This window comes from Apus apus, chromosome 14, assembly GCF_020740795.1.
Source record: "Apus apus isolate bApuApu2 chromosome 14, bApuApu2.pri.cur, whole genome shotgun sequence".
NCBI lineage: Eukaryota > Metazoa > Chordata > Aves > Apodiformes > Apodidae > Apus > Apus apus.
Window position 1 is genome coordinate 10,581,127 of NC_067295.1, and position 16,872 is coordinate 10,597,998.

Here is a 16,872-nt window from a genome sequence, read left to right on the forward strand (position 1 = left end):
TTCTATTGCCAATGCAGTTCATTAAAGAATTTAAGATCAAGAGACAGAAAAACAGAATTGGTTTTATGATTTATTTACTACAGAAGAAAACCCAAGAGGTTTAAGTGATTTTACAGTAATTGAGGTCGCTATAGTTTATCAGCTTAGTTGGCTGACTGCTTCAGCATATGAGATTTTACTAACCTGATTTCATAAAAACGTATGAAATACCATAATCACCTGAGCTTTCAAGCAAATAAGTTGTTTCCTAGCACGAAGGCCACAGAACAAGCCTCCTTGTTTATGAAAGCCTAAAAAACAACTTACACAGAGCAGTGCCAAAAAGACTCCATTTAAATGTAGACCAGACTACCTTGTCTACTGGGAGGTGTCCCTGGCCATGCAATGGGGCTGGAACTAGAGGATCCTTAAGGTCCCTTCCAACACAAACCATTCTATGATTCTGTCCTGGTTTGAGCCTGGATGAAGCCAGTTTTCTTTTTTTGATTTTTTTTTTGTTGTTGTTCAGTGAACTCCCTTTTAAGCAGCACACAAGTTTTCCAGCTGATGGGAGTTGCTGGGGATGAGAGGGAGAGGCAATAGGGTTTTGCACATTCCCGCACATATTTGTTTTCAATCTGGAAAGTCACTCTCCTTACTCTCTCTTCTTTCCCTAGCCGGGCGGGAGGGAGAAGGTATCGAGAGCATTGTTGTCATTGGTTTAACTGCTGATCCTCAGTCAAACCGTGACAGATTCTATTAAATATTCTGCAGACATTCAGTTCTTTACAAAGTAAGTACTTTATATAACAAAAACTAAAATAAAAAACAATAGTGGTGGTGAATGTGTATGCCAAGCATTCATCAACGTATATGCACCAACAAGGGCAGCACCAGCAGAGATCAAGAAGTCATCATCCCGCTCTACTCAGCACTTGTCAGACCACACCTGGAGTATTGTGTTCAGTTTTGGTCCCTGCTCTACAAAAAGGATGGGACAGGCTGGAGAGAGTCCAGAAAAAGGCCCCAAGGATGATCAGAGGACTAGAGGACCTGCCATATAAGGAGAGGCTGAGAAAACTGGGTTTGTTCAGCCTTGAGAAAAGAAGGCTCAGGGGAGACCTTATTACCACATTCCAGTACTTAAAGGGTGGCTACCAAGAGATGGAGTCTCCCTGTTTACAGAGAGTCACATAGAAAAGACAAGGGGTAATGGGCACAAGTTGCTCCTGGGGATATTCCGATTAGACACAAGAGGTAAATTTTTCACCATGAGGACAGTCAAACATTGGAATAGTCTCCCAAGGGAAGCGGTAGATTCCCCCACATTGGACAGTTTTAAGTCTCAGCTTAACAGGGTGCTGAGCCATCTCAGATGAACTATAGCTGTATCTTAAAGGGTTGTCCCAGATGATCCTTGAGGTCCCTTCCAACCTTGCATTCTATGATTTATTCAGACAGTAGGGAAGCAATTGAGGTGGTAGCAGTGGGGAAGCTACTGTAGCAGCATCTAGGAAGGCTTTCAGCTTATGAAATCACATGCAACATATGGGTTTTGTTGAAAATGAATAGTCTTGTAATTCCCACTCAGAGAAACAAGCAATCAGCCTGCAAAGAAGGATAAAAAGGCACAGATATATAAACTTGCAATGACCTATAGATGTTCTGTACATCAGGGCATTTGAACTAAAAAGCAGAAAACACCGAAATACAATACTTAATTGTATTTCACCACAAAGACAAATCCTCTTGGAAAGCAAAAAAGGTGGAACAATTTCAACCTTTTATTGTTGTGTTTTTTTCAGCCTGTACCTCACACAAGGAGACCAAACCCTGAATAAGATGAATTAGGTCTGAAATAAAAAGCATCAGACAATTCAGACAAGTTGCTACTTCACAAACATATCACTTGTGACTGCACAGCACAGAAGATGGCTTTACATAAGGTAGTTTAGATTAAAGCTTATTCCCTCCCACCTTGTAATGTACTTATTGCTGGCATGAACGTTTCCCTCAAGCCTCTGATGGTGTGCTGGTATCATCACTAACCTTAAGACACACAGTTTACAAATCTTGAATGCTTCACAGGTAAGAAACTAAGACAACACATGCAAGAACTGCTAGCAATGCTCTCCTGAGCTACAGGGCTAGCTAAAATAGGGCCGCGTTTCTTTTGATATAATTCTTTATCTGGAACGTCTCACTAGAAGTTACACGGTGCTTATATCTATATATAAATGAAAACACAATGGCTCTTGCTGCTATGGAACATTTGCTGTAAGGAGGCTGCTGGTCAACACACAAAATCCTCTACAGATACACATGTATGAAGAACTATGATGAACTCTCAGAGGATGTCAATAAAGAGTAAGAGAGATGCACAGATTATGCAACCAGGACCTGAAAGCTTCTGTATTTCAGCTTCATAATATAGATAACGGCAACTCAGTGGGGTATTCTAATTTTTCCTTTTTTTCTTTTTAGAATTCAGTGTTGGGAATTCTGGCAGGATAGCTCTTAAGGATAACAAAATTTCAGCCACTTTATCCAAAGCCCTATGTATACTGCTGTTCTTACTGGCTCCACAGCATTTGACACAAACATTTGAATAAAAAGGGATGATGCCACCATAACATACCCCGAATAATCATGTATAATGGTCATCTTCTACTAATTGTTCCCAGCATTAAGTTTATGGGTCAAATATATGCGAAAAGGTACCACAGAAACCACTAAGAGCTTGTGGATCCAACTACAATCAACCAAAAACCTTTTAAAAAATCCAACAAAACCAATCCAAACAAAACAAAAATCCTAAACTCCCCAAAACAAAAACAAGGAAACCCAAAGAAAACAAACAACAAAAAAACAACACCCCCAAAAGATTGGTTTTTTCTCATAACTGGAAGCAATATTTCCAGTAAATTCAGAGATGTTGGTCTCTTACTTCATTTTTTACTTAAGTCTGGATTAGTTCTTGATGATTTCTCAAAAGTGTTACTTATTCCATATTTTTCTTATGGTATCTAGATATTGTTTAGCTCTATGCTTTCATTCAGTTTCTTCTACTGGAAATGGTTCTTTCTAGAGTACTTTGCACAACAGTAAATAGTAAAATATTGCTATCTGTCCTAATTATGTGAATTACAAATGTGGGTTCACTATGAGTACTTACATAGTCAGGCAATTATTTTTTTTTCTTTAAACTAATCCCTCTACTAAAATCCAAACCAAGAAGGAAGATATTAAAAAAAAAACAAAAAAACCCCAAACCAATGAACTTTCAAGAACAGTTAAACATGTATACTTCCTGTAGAAGTTTTGTCCATCAACTTTTTTCAAAGCTAAGCTCAGAAGTTCAAATAAGAATTAAAAAACATATGCTCTGGAGAGATGGCACATTATTCATACACACACTGTAGACACAGTAGCAGCTCAGACTGTTAGGAGATTATTATTTTGCTTGTGTTCTGCAATATAACAAAAGGCTTTCCACCACATTTGATACTTGCAAATATAAACCAAACGTGTATCAATCCAAAGGATATTTGAAGGCAAAGACCATAAAAGTCTTTGATAGCTCTGCTTTGTGCAAAGTAACATGAAATAAGCTCAATGAATACTGCATCAGATTAAGAAACTAGCATTACTCATCTACAAGTCCAGTTTGGGCTTGTTGGCTTTGCTGCAATACTTGTGCTGGTAGTAAAAAAAAGTTTAGTTCCTCCCAAAGCATCTGAACCAAGTCAGTAGTTTTGGCATTAGAATCACAGATCCTGTTGGCTCAGAGCATTTTTACAGGAGTCAACTGATGTAAAGTCTCAATAATAATGTAAACTCTGAAACACTTACCTATTTGTACTTGTTCTGGCTGGCTCAATGATACAAATGCTGAAGTATCATCAATCCACGAAACCTGAATGTTACCTACAAAAGGGAAAAGAAATTATTTTGACTGTTTTTACCTTATGCTCAAGTCACAGATTTTATCTGATGTGCCATGACAAAAAAAAGAGAGTCAACTAAGAGTTACTTCACCTGAGAAAGCTTTTGTCCACTGTCAAGGTGCGTAGTGCATACACAGTTGTACATGAACCCCAAATTGTTCAGAAACCAGTGATTGTCAGGGCTGCACATGCACCCTGTGTGCCTTCAGACCCACTAGAGTAAGCACCAAAAGGAGAGATCTGTCTAATACCTTTTTCACTCCTAGAATATTCTTCTGCTTCCTCATGGCTTCTTGTTTGGTTTTTTTCAAAAACAAACAACTCTTGCAACAATTCAAGTAATCTTAGGTTTATTTCAGTCATCCCTTCATCTGTTCTATATAATTCTGCAATAAAAATGGAAGCAGATTTTTTCTGGGAAGTTCTAACTCTGTAATAAAATAAAGAGCAGCTCTGTACATCCTTCAGAACTGCAGCATTTCCTAAAGACAGAGCATGGACAAGCTTCAGTTCCTACTCTTTATTCTTCTACTAGTGCAGACACCCAAGATAAGAAATTCCAGTAGAGTGGGAGGGGGTGGAGGGAAGAAGGGGAGTATTAATCACACAAGTAGAGAGCTCCAGTTATTGCAACACTAAATCTTCAAATGCCAGTTTGTTTGGATCCCACTATACACCATTACCTGGATGTGCAATGAGAACTTTATTTGTATAAATATGAGGACAAACGCACAAAATCATGGGCCTCACTTGGAAGCTGTTACAATGGAAGAGTAACTGGAAAGAAGTTCCACCATTCGTCAAGCAGTTAGTGCATTTTCTGTGTGAGTGGGTCAAAATGTCACACTAGCACCAAAAGAGCTCGTAATCAAGCAAAAGCAGAGGAAAGGATTCACGTTTCAGACACAAGGCCTTATTATAGACTGAAATGCATTTACATCTCCTGTCCTTATCTAAATGCTCTACTGTTTGTACAATTTAGATATTGAAAATAGGTGCAATTGTTTTCAGATAGACTAGGAAATCAAGTTTATTTATAATGTTACACCACCATTTAACCTTCACACATTATAAGGCTAAACACTATGCAAAATAGCTTAAAATGCATTTTCTTTTCAGATGTTTAATCTATCTAAATCTAATTTAGCCTACAGATTACAAGGTTACAGAAGTCTCTTCTGAAATCCAGCCAGATAATAAACAGATTTTCTAATAATAATAATTTTAAAAAAAACCTAGAGAGATTTAGTTTGCACACTATAAATTTGAGTAGTCAACTATTTAGGACTTAATAATTTTGATCATTGCCAAAATCCTAATTAATTCAATATGGTTTCTGACATTTCCCTATGCTAAAGGGCTAAGGCTGCTATTAAAAAGAGCCTAAACTGAGAAGTCAAATGTTAGAATTTCTTTAAACCCTTTGTAGAGCAAATAAATTCAGTTTCTAATAATTCAGTCTTTGAAGAACACAGGTCTTTGCTGCCTATGGGTAAGGGTGATTACTTTAGGGAGAATATGCATTTGGCAGGACACTTAACATTGCACAACACAGGAAAAGCCCAAACTGATTTATTATTGCAGCTCAAAATTGTGGTGCCTTTGGTAGGACCCCGACCTTGAGCTTCCTTTAGGTGTTAGAAACTACTGCACAATTAAACATTGTTCCAAGTGCACTTACAAGTTACTGCTCTGAATTTCTTAGTGTATCAAGTCCTCCTCTTTTGCATTGATGATTATCAATTTTCTAAACAATTGTTTTGAGACATCCAAGACCATACTCTTATGTAACTCCTTAACATGGAAGTGCTGTCCAGATTCTGTCCCTTTCCTATCATACAGTTAATTCATTTCATATCTACCTTGAACAGACCACAATAAAGATCAGAAAGAAAAAGGCTCCTGAACATCTTGCAATTGTACCCTTAGCATAAAACATCGAAGAGTATCTCTGAATCCTCTGAATCACCTGAAGGAGCTCAGCTACTACTCAGATGAACTTCCCTGTCCATATTTTCACTATGTATCAATTAAAAATAAATAAAAATCCAACCTATTGATGGGCACACATCATTTCAGTATCGGATTCATTGCTGCAGAGAAGCTGCTGCACCCTAAATGACTTTGATATTTTAGGTAAGTGAGGGTTTCAATATCTGCCAACAAATGCTGCCTTTATACTCAGATTTACACATTTTAAATATATAATTTTTAAGAACAAGAAAAGCATAGTGGACACTGAGCTGCAATCTGAAGAGAAATGCAACAAACACTCTTATGCTATTCTCCATGCTTCAAAAGATTGTCTTTTCAGACTATGTCACATTTCATTATTATTAAGAATTTGAAAGACAATTAATAAATTAGATCATTCAGCAATATTGCTAAGCACTCAGTGAATACTGTGCAGTTCAAAAGTATGGTGAAAGGGCAACAAAGATCTGAAAAATAACTGCATCTGCATTTGAAGTACAATATTTAGCCATCAACAAAACCACATGCCAGCTCTCTGCAAGGCTAATCCAAATAAGTCATATTCTGCAATGTAATAAAATACCAGCTCTAGAGAAATTAAACAGATTTCTTCCTCAACACTTCCAGGACAGAACAAATGTCTTCAATACTTCGAAGAACACCACTGTTAGCAAACAGACAACAGGTCATTTATGCAATGTCAATCAATGTCCTTTGCTAAAAAAAGGAGCAGTATAAAAAAAAAGGACAAAAATTATCCAGTGAAATAAAATATCTTCACCCAAACAGCAGATGAAAATCTGATCTGTTGCTTCTGAGATATAGGTGCAAAGTAGCATTTTTTCTATAAATAAATTTGAAAATTCTCTTCATGTAGACACAAATATGAAAATATTAAAATATTGATTAAAATTATACTGACAGATTATGTCAAACAGATTTTCCTTTAGTATTTATACCACAATGACCAAAGGCTTCTGGATAAGAGACTAAGAAAACTAGGACTTAAGTTTTCAAAAGAAAATTCGAAGGAAGATGTCTGTGGGGAATATATGAGAATAGAAAGTATATTCAAGACCTATAGAGGGGATTCATTATTTTATTATAAAACAACCAAGAGACATCTAATAAACAGCAGTTTTAAAACCAAAATAATTTTTCACATAATGTTTAGTTGCAGTTAGGGAACTGCCACCAAGTGCTTTGGATGACAAGAACATTTATGGGATAAAGAAGGATTTTAGCTGGCTTACAGAAAGCTGTGAAAGGCTCAAGCTACAAGATGCAAGTGTGATCCCTAGCTCATGAGTGCCCACGTTACAGACTGCTAGAAGGCAACAAAGTTCTTTTACTTTGGCTTATACGTTTCTTACACAACTGCTAACAGCAATTAAACGCTTAGAATAGGTACTAGCACTATTATGGATCCTCATTTAAACAAAGAAGTTTAGTGATATATTTCATTTTCTTACAATAAAAAAAATTGACCATGTTGACACTATAATAGAATTCTTAACAGTTTCTGGACACTGACTTCCATTAACTACATCAGCATTCACCTCCCTCCTACAAGACTGCTCTCACACTCTCTCGAAGTACAGTGCCTAAGTTTGACACCACCCACCTGGAAAACTGTTAAGTAGTAGTTTTTATAAATCTTTGGTGTATGTGCTTTAAAGCCTATCAAAGACATTCAATTAACTTCTAGAAGTGAAGGCTATACACAAAAGCTGTATTCCAGTAAGTATTATTTTAATGCCTTCATCAGCATGGCCAAACAAACTAAGCCAATTCAAGAATTTAAAGAAAGCAAGTGTTCTAAGAGACTGAATACTACTGCAAGTACTTCTACAGTGAAACTACATTCACCCATGACACTATAAAAACATCTTGCATGAACAGGTGTCCACTCAATGTGCATGCTGTACTGAGAGACTTCAGAACCATGAACACCCCTTGTAGAGCAGCAATGGTAAAACAGTTCCAACTCTGACACTGAAGCCCCTTCAGCTGTTTCACTGCATCCATTAGAAGCTCCATGGGAGATTATAACTCTGCTTCAATTCAGGCTAGACTAAAAAAAATACAAAATCATTTTTCTATAAAGCCAGATCAATATTGCCATTCAATTTAACAACTTATTTTTCATCCAGGTAAAAGCTGAATTTAGTTTAACTGGTGTAACAAACAGAGATCATGCATGTCTTTTACTGCTGTAGTTTTTTTGCTTTTGGCAAATCACCTTAGACAGCACCATGTTCTGTCTCTATGTTCAGCTACAACTGAAAAGGCATGGGCACTCCTACAGTTTTGAAAGGAATAATCTGCAGTTTGCTTTGAGATACCATGGCAATAAGACCTCAAACAAAATATAGATTAAGTACTACCCAAATACCAGGAGTTTGTAAATCCAAGTATGAAAAAACTCAGCTCGGAAGTCTGGAGAAGTGAGAGAAATGGGAATGTCAAAATTGAACGGTACTACGGGATGTCTCAGAGTGACCCCCGGTGGTACCACCAGTGCCAAACGGGAGGAGTCGATAAAATGAGAGAAATTCCACGTCTGGGTCTTTCAAAGCCTATAGAAATAATATCCAAACTCCACTGTTTCTTACCCCTGTATTACCAGCTCTAGAAGAATCTCAGTAACTTTCTACATTCTCATGTTCTAGATTTCCAAACAGGGAATTGTAGAATCATTTTGGTTGGAAAAAACATGTAAGATCTTAAAGTCCATCAGTCAGCCTAGCACTGCCAAGGCCACCACTAAAGCAATTACTTTTAAAAGCGATTTCCCATTAAGATCCTTATAACTCAATTTAAGGAAGACAAAATGCATAGATGTCTATTATATGTAACATTTCATAAGCTCCCTTCAATAACATAAGTATTGCGAGCAAATGTTTCTGGAAAAATAATGTGAAAAATAATGCAAAAATTGTTTTAAGAAGAGTGTAATTTTCATCTTACATTAAATGTTTAAGAAATTGAAATAAGTTACTTATTCACAAAAAAAAAACCAAAACAGAAAAAGAATTTACAATTATTTGCAAGTCCAAGAGACCTCTTTTGAAGTGCTACCTTACCTAGCAGTAAGAAATGAGAACTCAATCTGCAGTAAAATTATTGAAAACAACAGCCAACACAGGGTAGCTTGAAAAATCATTCCTGTTCTCATTTAGGGACATAAAGCATAACCAGTATTTTCTGCTGAAAGAGCTAGGTATCAGGAAAGAACTGTCAACTAATTGAGATCTCCATGCCCTTACATTATGTACCAATACTTAGGAGAGGAACAACAGAACTACTCGTCTTCAGTTATTAAATAAATAGCTTTTCTGTTATTTCTTCTGACTTGGGTGGTGTTCACAATCTTGAGATTAAATTGCCTGTTATTCCTAAAACCTTGATCTGTCTTTCACACCCATCCCCCTTCCCTTTAACCACCTACATAAATTCTTACCTCCTTCCAGGAGAGGCGGTAAATAAGAGTATCAAAGATCCACAATATTCAACAAGCACCACATAAAAGGATTTCTAAAGAGGGTTCATCAGGGCGGACATTTTCAACACATCATTATAAATAAAGTCCACAGGGCACAATTCAAAATTCACAAAAAGTGATTCATCTTTACCTATAGTAGGAGTAAATCTGCACCCATAGGTTAAAAATAACAAACAAAAGCAAAGATACTTGCTAATGACAAAAAACTCAAAAAGTTTAAAGAAGTTCAGACCATCTCACTCACCAAAGGCACTGAAAAGCTGGTAAAGGTCACTAGTCTTCCACTCTTTGGGAAAAGTAACATGAAGAACATGATCTCGTTTTGGCTGCACTGTGAAACAAAAAAGCATTTGTCAAAGTAAGAGCCACTATTAGTATCTTCAGAAGAGCCAAAATCCGTCTATCCTTTAGAGGAAGAAATTGCAGCAATTACAGTATTAACAGACAAAAAAAAAAGTGTCTTCACAAAAGCACCATTATTCATGTACCAACAGTAAAAATAATATAGTTGTAACTCAGCATCTCTTAATTGAAACACTGAATACTTAATGAAGTTAGGGGAAATAAGTTTCTGAAGTTTTGACAATCTACTTGTTTTCCTCCACATTAGAACCTAGGGTTTGGGGGTTTTTGGGCACTATACAAGCCAAACACCAAAACCCACTAAGTTGTCTTAAGCCAACGCAGATCAACTCATTTCTGTACAGCTCATTCAACAGCCAGCAACTGGAAGTATTTGCAATCCAGTAGCAGAAAATTGTAACTGTAACAGATGCAGTTTCAGCTGATGTAACAGCCTTTCCCTATTGATTAGAGAAAATAAACTACTCCTGTCCTTCAGTATCAGTTTGTTCTTAAATTCACTTTGAATCCTCTGGTAAACCCCTACATCTTCTACCTACTTGAGGTGAATTCTCAGGTGAGTATTTTCATATTCTGCTTTGCAGTCACTTTGTGCAGCAACTTCATTCTTTTTAAAGGAGTTTTTAATACAGTAACTAAAGAAGATAACGAAAATCGCTTTCACATTTTCAATACTATTAGACATGGCATATGGTGCCAAACTCCTTTATTTCTGGAAAAATTGCCCAAACTAGCAGCACAAACTGAAAAGCACAACTAAACTGATGACAGTTACCTGGTTAATGTGCCTCACCTTTTTCTTTTTTTTATAAGTAGTCTCCAAGTATATCTACCACAGAAGTGTGGCCTATTCTTTGCATGGCTTTACTTCTCTGCAAAAACGTCCCCTACAGACAACAATTAACTCAAGAGCTTCCTCAACCTACAGTAGCATTTACATCTCAGAATAGAAATAATCGTTTGTAAAGATGCCAACCAAATGTGCCACCTGAGACATATTTTCCATTTCTAAGCTTAGTCCCTCAGGTTCAGACTCTGCTGCAACATCTGCATCAGCCTGTTCTACAGGAGTGGCTTTCAGATAAAAAAGACTCTTTTCTGGCAACTCCTCTTGGCAAAGTACCAAAACAATCCAGTAAATTGGCTAGCAAGTAGAAGTAGCATCTTTACAGCTTAATAACTTTGGCGTTCTCTCAATGACCCAAAGTATTTATCCATTCTTCCACTAGTATCAAACAGTTGGGGAAAGAAGTATGCAACATTGGATAACCATTCCAATAGATCTGCAGAGCCAGAGCTCAGTGATCTGCTCACCTACTTACATTTTTTAATTAAATATATGCCTTTACAGCATGTATTTTCCTCATTTTGTTACTAATGAACTAGCATCTAACAATGGGTCATCCTCCAATCTAAGATCTCCAATGCATGGAGTAGAAAATGTCTTCACATCAATATTACTTTCAAATGAGTGTAATTTTAAGACATTTCTGTATCTGACTTCATAATATAAAACTAAGCTTCACATTTTTGTAAGTCAAGACGTCATTGGTAAGACTCATCCAAAGTTTTTTGCCTTACAGTGAAACATCCTGTAACAGTAAGGACCTTGATATTAGTACAATCTGGTTTTATGTAAATGTATTAGCAACTTAACACAGCCCCAGGTCTACAACCTGAAATAACTTGAAATGCAAAAATATTTCAAGTAATACTTTTCCATGTATGCAGTCATAATCTCATGTGGCAAAATACTGGTGATGTTTCCACTGAAGTTAAATAAAGGTTAAGAAAACTGCTGTACGCAAATTGTGAAGCAAAGCGGCAAGAAGATTTTCAGAATTATTTGCTATTCAGTAGTTTGCATTCTGTATTTACTGCTGGGATGAGGGGAGAGGGGGAAAGTGTTAAGACCAAATTTACTATGTTGCATGGTAGCTAAAAACCATGAATCAAAATAAGCACAAAGCTGTTAACATCAAACATTATCAGAATGGTAGTAAGCTTCCAATGAAATAAGCTACTCACAGTCTGGTCCTTCCAAATTGAGATATGGTATGTCCATTACTCTCATAAGAAATAGCCTGAAGCAAAACAGAAAAGCACCATTAGCAACTTTCTGCCTAAAGACCTTGTTAAGTTTCTTTTTTTACAGTTTTAAGATATTGCTTCTTAAGAAGCAGAATTAATAATCCCAACCATATCTTAAAATACATTAAAACAAGAAGGCCCTGCAGTTAAATTCAATCCACTATCTAACTATCCAGATTCAAAGTTACTTGGCATCTTGCTAGTAATTCAACTTACTCAACAAAACAAGAACAAAGAACTCCCAAACTGTTACTGCTGAAAACAATTAACAAGTGGGAAAATTAAGATTTAGAAAGTAGCAGCTCTGCACAGGAAGAGACAGTTACATGGTGGATAGTGCAAAAGCTGTAATCCTAAATAGACATCCTGTTTTCTAATCACTGCATCATGCTTTAGACAGAATAGATCTTAAAACCCTAAAACTGTAAAAGGCATCATGAGAATTTAGTGGAGATATTCAGGACAGGTCTTTTGCCCTTTCACATGTAACTGAAGAGTTTCTCAAACCATTCATGAAATGCTTTCAATAAAAGCTCATATTCAACTCTGGACACTACTGTCTCCAAAATAACATAAGTAGCCTGAAATCCTGTCACAGGTATAGAAGCCACATTGCTGTTACAAAACATTTGCTGAATATAGTGTTCACTGGAGAGCTAAAATACATAACTTTTCTATCATAAATATCAACAAGCTTCTAAAATGCTTATCAGATTACAATAACAGTATTCAGCTAAGTAATAACTGATATAAACAGCTAATAAAACACTCTAAGTGTGCAGACTGATCTGTAACTCCTAAAGATTCTTTGTATGATACCACACTATTAGTATTTAAGACTTTGAATATTATATCCTTATGGTTACTGGTATCACTGGAAAGTCTACTGGAATGCAGTTGAGAACTTGTCTTTTACTATACACACTCAGGAGAAAACAAAACTAAAACAAACTACTGGGGAGAAAATGGACTATATGAAGGTTCTCCTGGGAGCTAGAGGGTCTTCAGAGAACTGGCACCATGATACACACACTGTCCTGTTTACTTTCTCATCCTAACTCTCAGGAAAGATATGATATCATGTGCTCTGTGTTCCCCTGAGCACTGCAGAGCCTAAAAGAAATTTTACCAGTAAAAACTAGAAACATCAGCATCTATTACCTTCAGTTAACTTTAACAATTCCAATAAAACACTGAGTGATGAAGACATTTTACAAAGGAACCAGAGCTGCTACTTATTTTTAGCGTCAGGTGCCATAGTCCTATGGCCTCAGCTTCATTATAACTATCTATCTGAGCAGGACAGGAGTGACACCTTGAGCATGAAGCTGGCTTCAGAACACAGCTTCCACAAGGAAACAGAAAAACATCCTTACTCTGACAACTTCCAGAGATCTGGGGTAATAATGACAGGACATGCAGTCCTATTGCTCAAAAAACAAACAAAAAAAGCACCATCCACCCAGAAAACAACAGACACAGTGATCAGGCCATAAGGGCATTGCTGATGAGATTAAAGGGAGGGGGAACACAAACAGGGAGTATGGGACGTATCTTCCAAGGAGGAATAGAAAGGAGGTGACTATATTCCATCTCAGGTGGAAAACATGAGGCAGAATCCTAACAACACCACAGAGCACCTAGCAGGACAGGAAAGAACTTGCAGGTCTGTTTGTGACCTGGGCTTGACTTCAGATGGCCAAAAGATGCTCAGTTCCATTTATCACCCATGATTTGTGCTTCAGCTGAAATAATGCCTATGTCACTGTCAGCAGGAGCTTTCTTTGGACTCCACTGCAGGGGACAAGCATAAATATACAGAATTTCAGCTTATCAGTAAAGGCAGTTTAGCCTTCACTGGATGAAGTTTGTTCATCATCCATGCAAGACAGAAAAAAAGTTTTTAAAAAATAAAAAATATTTGTTTTAACTATCTGAAGAAAAAGCTTTAACTGAATTCTTGGAATCACCTACTTTTTCAAGAACTCAAATAACTAGTTTAGTTTCCTAGATACCAGTTTTCATAAACAATAAAGATGAAATTTGCTAAAATGACAAGAAAAAACTTCTGGGAAGAATACTAGCTAAGCTGCCCTCTGCCAGATTTGACCATGTTCAGGAGAGCAGTAAGGTGACCGACAGCAACAATAGACTTATGCCAGAAAATGCATATACTTGAGATTAATTAAGATCAGTTTTTAATCCTGTGAGACAACCCTACATTTATTTGTTTGGTCACAGAACCATCTCTTTAAACAGCACATAGACACAAAAACACATACTCCCTAAAGCGACAGTGTAAATACTGATTTGAGTAAGTGCACTTAGAAGTATGTTACAGCAGTAACTGCATCTTGTAGCCCTAACTTACATCACATAGATTATGAACACTAAGTTGCAGCAAAATCCATAATTAAGTATCCATAATTATGGTTGTAAGATTCCTCATCTATCTGCAGAAAACTTAAAGTAGTAAGGTTGTCCTGCATGACAACATAAAACCTACTTTATATTAAATTAGATTAATGAAGTTGTAGCTATGACATTGTTTTTCATTACATTAATTCACATTTAAAAGCTATACTCACTAAGCTAAAAAATGTTATTTCCTACACTATTTAGAAGCTACAGCCAGGTCACACAGTCAGAGGACAGAGCTGTATTTCTCAATATACAAAAATATCCTTGGAACTTTGAGGTATTTTGAGACAGCCACTCAGAAGACAACTGTTTCTGTGGCAAGTCAAGTAAAATAAGGACAGCAAGGCTACGATCATGCCACTTCTCAGGAATGCCTGAGTAGTCTCAAGTAGTCAACATCCTTCCTCTCCACTGGGCTAGGATTAAAATTTTCACAGCTGTGGGATCAACTGTGCAGAGAAACTGAACCAGCTGAAAAAAGTAAAGGCATCAATTAAACTCCCACCAGTTTACCAATCCAGTTTACCAATCCAGGTCAGTAACTAGCACAGCCACATGTGGCTGAAAGCACAACACCAGCAGTTTTTTACTCCTACAAATGTGACTGAAAACTTACCAAACTGCAAAAAAAGTACATTGATGTTCTTTGCAGAAGAAAATTAATATAAAAAAGCAGAAGGAGAAAGTAGCAGATTTGCAATGAGATGTCAGAGAACCCAGCTCCCTCATGACATTTTCCACAAATACAGTGCCAAGTCAAGCTATTTGCACGAACTTTGATTTCTCATATCCCTTTGTATGCAAAAAATATTTCTAAGTTCATTTATATTTCTACAGACTATCATGCTTCTCAGCTCAGAAAAACAGTGTTTTCATTTCTCTACATCTCTTTCATCCCTGCCTCCAGCTACATCAAAAGAAAGAAAACAACATTCAGCCCAGAGTGATCCAAAATCATGTTGTCATTAAAAGTTTGGAAGGGGCTTGTGGGTGGCAGCAGGAAGGTATGGAATAAGAGATGTTGCTCGAAGCAAGACAGGTAAAAAAAAAAAAATCAAATTAACTCCAAAGTATATAACAATATAGCATCTGAATTAAACACATAGAGTTTAGATATTATCATATAAAAAGTTCTACCACGTCAACTGGTAACTGTTCCTCAGAGATTACTCACAGCAGATTGTTCACACGAATATGGTTTTTCAAAAGATGTTGTATATATAAGAAAGCGTAGACTATAGAAATGCACCTCTGGAATTCTTGGCTTATTGAGTTATCATATAACTTTGTGCATTATGCTTAAAAGAGCCAAAAAACCCTGAGGCAGTGTCTTTTTAATCAGTTCCATTCCTACAAGAAGTTGAAACTAAAAATTTTACCTATGCTCATCATTAACCTTTGAACATTAACCTGTATCCTCGCTACTGCTTCTAAATGGCAAGCCAGGAAGTTCTTACCTTTGCTGACATAATGAAAGAAGTAAAAATAAATATTGAAAAAAGTATTAGCTTCCTTTGAAGGCTAAGTTTGTAAAAATCAAAACTTGATTTTTCAGTTATAAATTTACTCTCACTATTCACATTAGTGACAAGTCTTTTCCAACAGGAAACATTCCAAAATCCTATCAGTCACACCAATCATATAAAAATGTGACCTCTAAACTGTATTCAAATATTAACACCTTGAAATTAAGACTTTATAATCAACCCAAAGACTCAAAGTGGTCTGCTTTAAAGAACATTTTCATTACTATCTCGATAATAGTTCAAACTGAGAACATAATTTCTAAATAATTGCCTTATAATAAACTACTTCGTTCAGCTTCTTTCAGGAAAAACTTTTGTGACAGGTAGTATAACTTTCATTTGTTTAGCTTACTGTTTGCATGTTGCAGTTTGTATTTTGCTTGAAGAACATGACTACAGCACAAAGGAAAAGGTTTCCTTGTTCTGACTGCTGCCCACAGGATCAGGTAGAACTTCTGGAGGAAGGAGGAAGATATTTTTTTTTCTCCCCAGGAGGAAGAGAGGATGCTCAGCTAGGGAAAGCTTCTAGACCACAAACTAAAAAAACCTCAGTGTATCAGGAAGCTGGCTGGCAGCCCAGAGCATTCCTGCAAAAAAGCCCCAGAAGCAACATACTTACTAGGGACCTTCAGATAAGTATGAAAACTGCACGAGTCCTTGATGCTACTTATAGGTGCTGAACAGACTAAGTGCTGGAAATAGTGATCTGGCCTGCAAGGACATACTGAACAGAGCAAAAGACTTACTCATTTAAATATCCAGCACCTCTAATTTCTGATCTGTACTTATTTCTGAAAAAAAAATAACTGGAGTTTCTTATTTGGGTTTTATTTTGAATGATAGTAAAAAAAACTAGCTTTCAAAATATAAGCCTTGGCTTGCTCACTGTAAGGAAAAGGTGAGAAAGTCTCACCTCCAAGCTCTGACCAAACTGAGGTGGCAAATGTTAGTTAGAATATGGCAAAGCTTCTAAAATCATGTGAAAGGAAGATAGGGCAAGTCTTCCAAGTTTCCACCATTTAAAAATAATATATAGCTTTTCTGAAACAAAACCTACAAGTTCTGA

General features: G+C 36.6%; 1 protein-coding gene across 4 annotated transcripts in view; it reads right to left on the reverse strand.

Moving 5' to 3' along the window:
* Nucleotides 1-16,872, reverse strand: part of PARN (poly(A)-specific ribonuclease) — a 54,534-nt gene that overhangs the window by 19,474 nt on the left and 18,188 nt on the right. For all 4 annotated transcript variants that reach the window (XR_007890850.1, XM_051631789.1, XM_051631792.1 and 1 more), the window contains exons 19-21: nucleotides 11,797-11,852; nucleotides 9,650-9,736; nucleotides 3,832-3,906 (exon numbers count right to left, since the gene is read on the reverse strand). Coding sequence is in view for 3 of the 4 variants with exons in the window: in XM_051631789.1 (XP_051487749.1) it covers nucleotides 3,832-3,906; nucleotides 9,650-9,736; nucleotides 11,797-11,852 (218 nt within the window). In the remaining variant the exon portion in view is untranslated. The remainder of the gene's footprint in view (nucleotides 1-3,831; nucleotides 3,907-9,649; nucleotides 9,737-11,796; nucleotides 11,853-16,872) is intronic.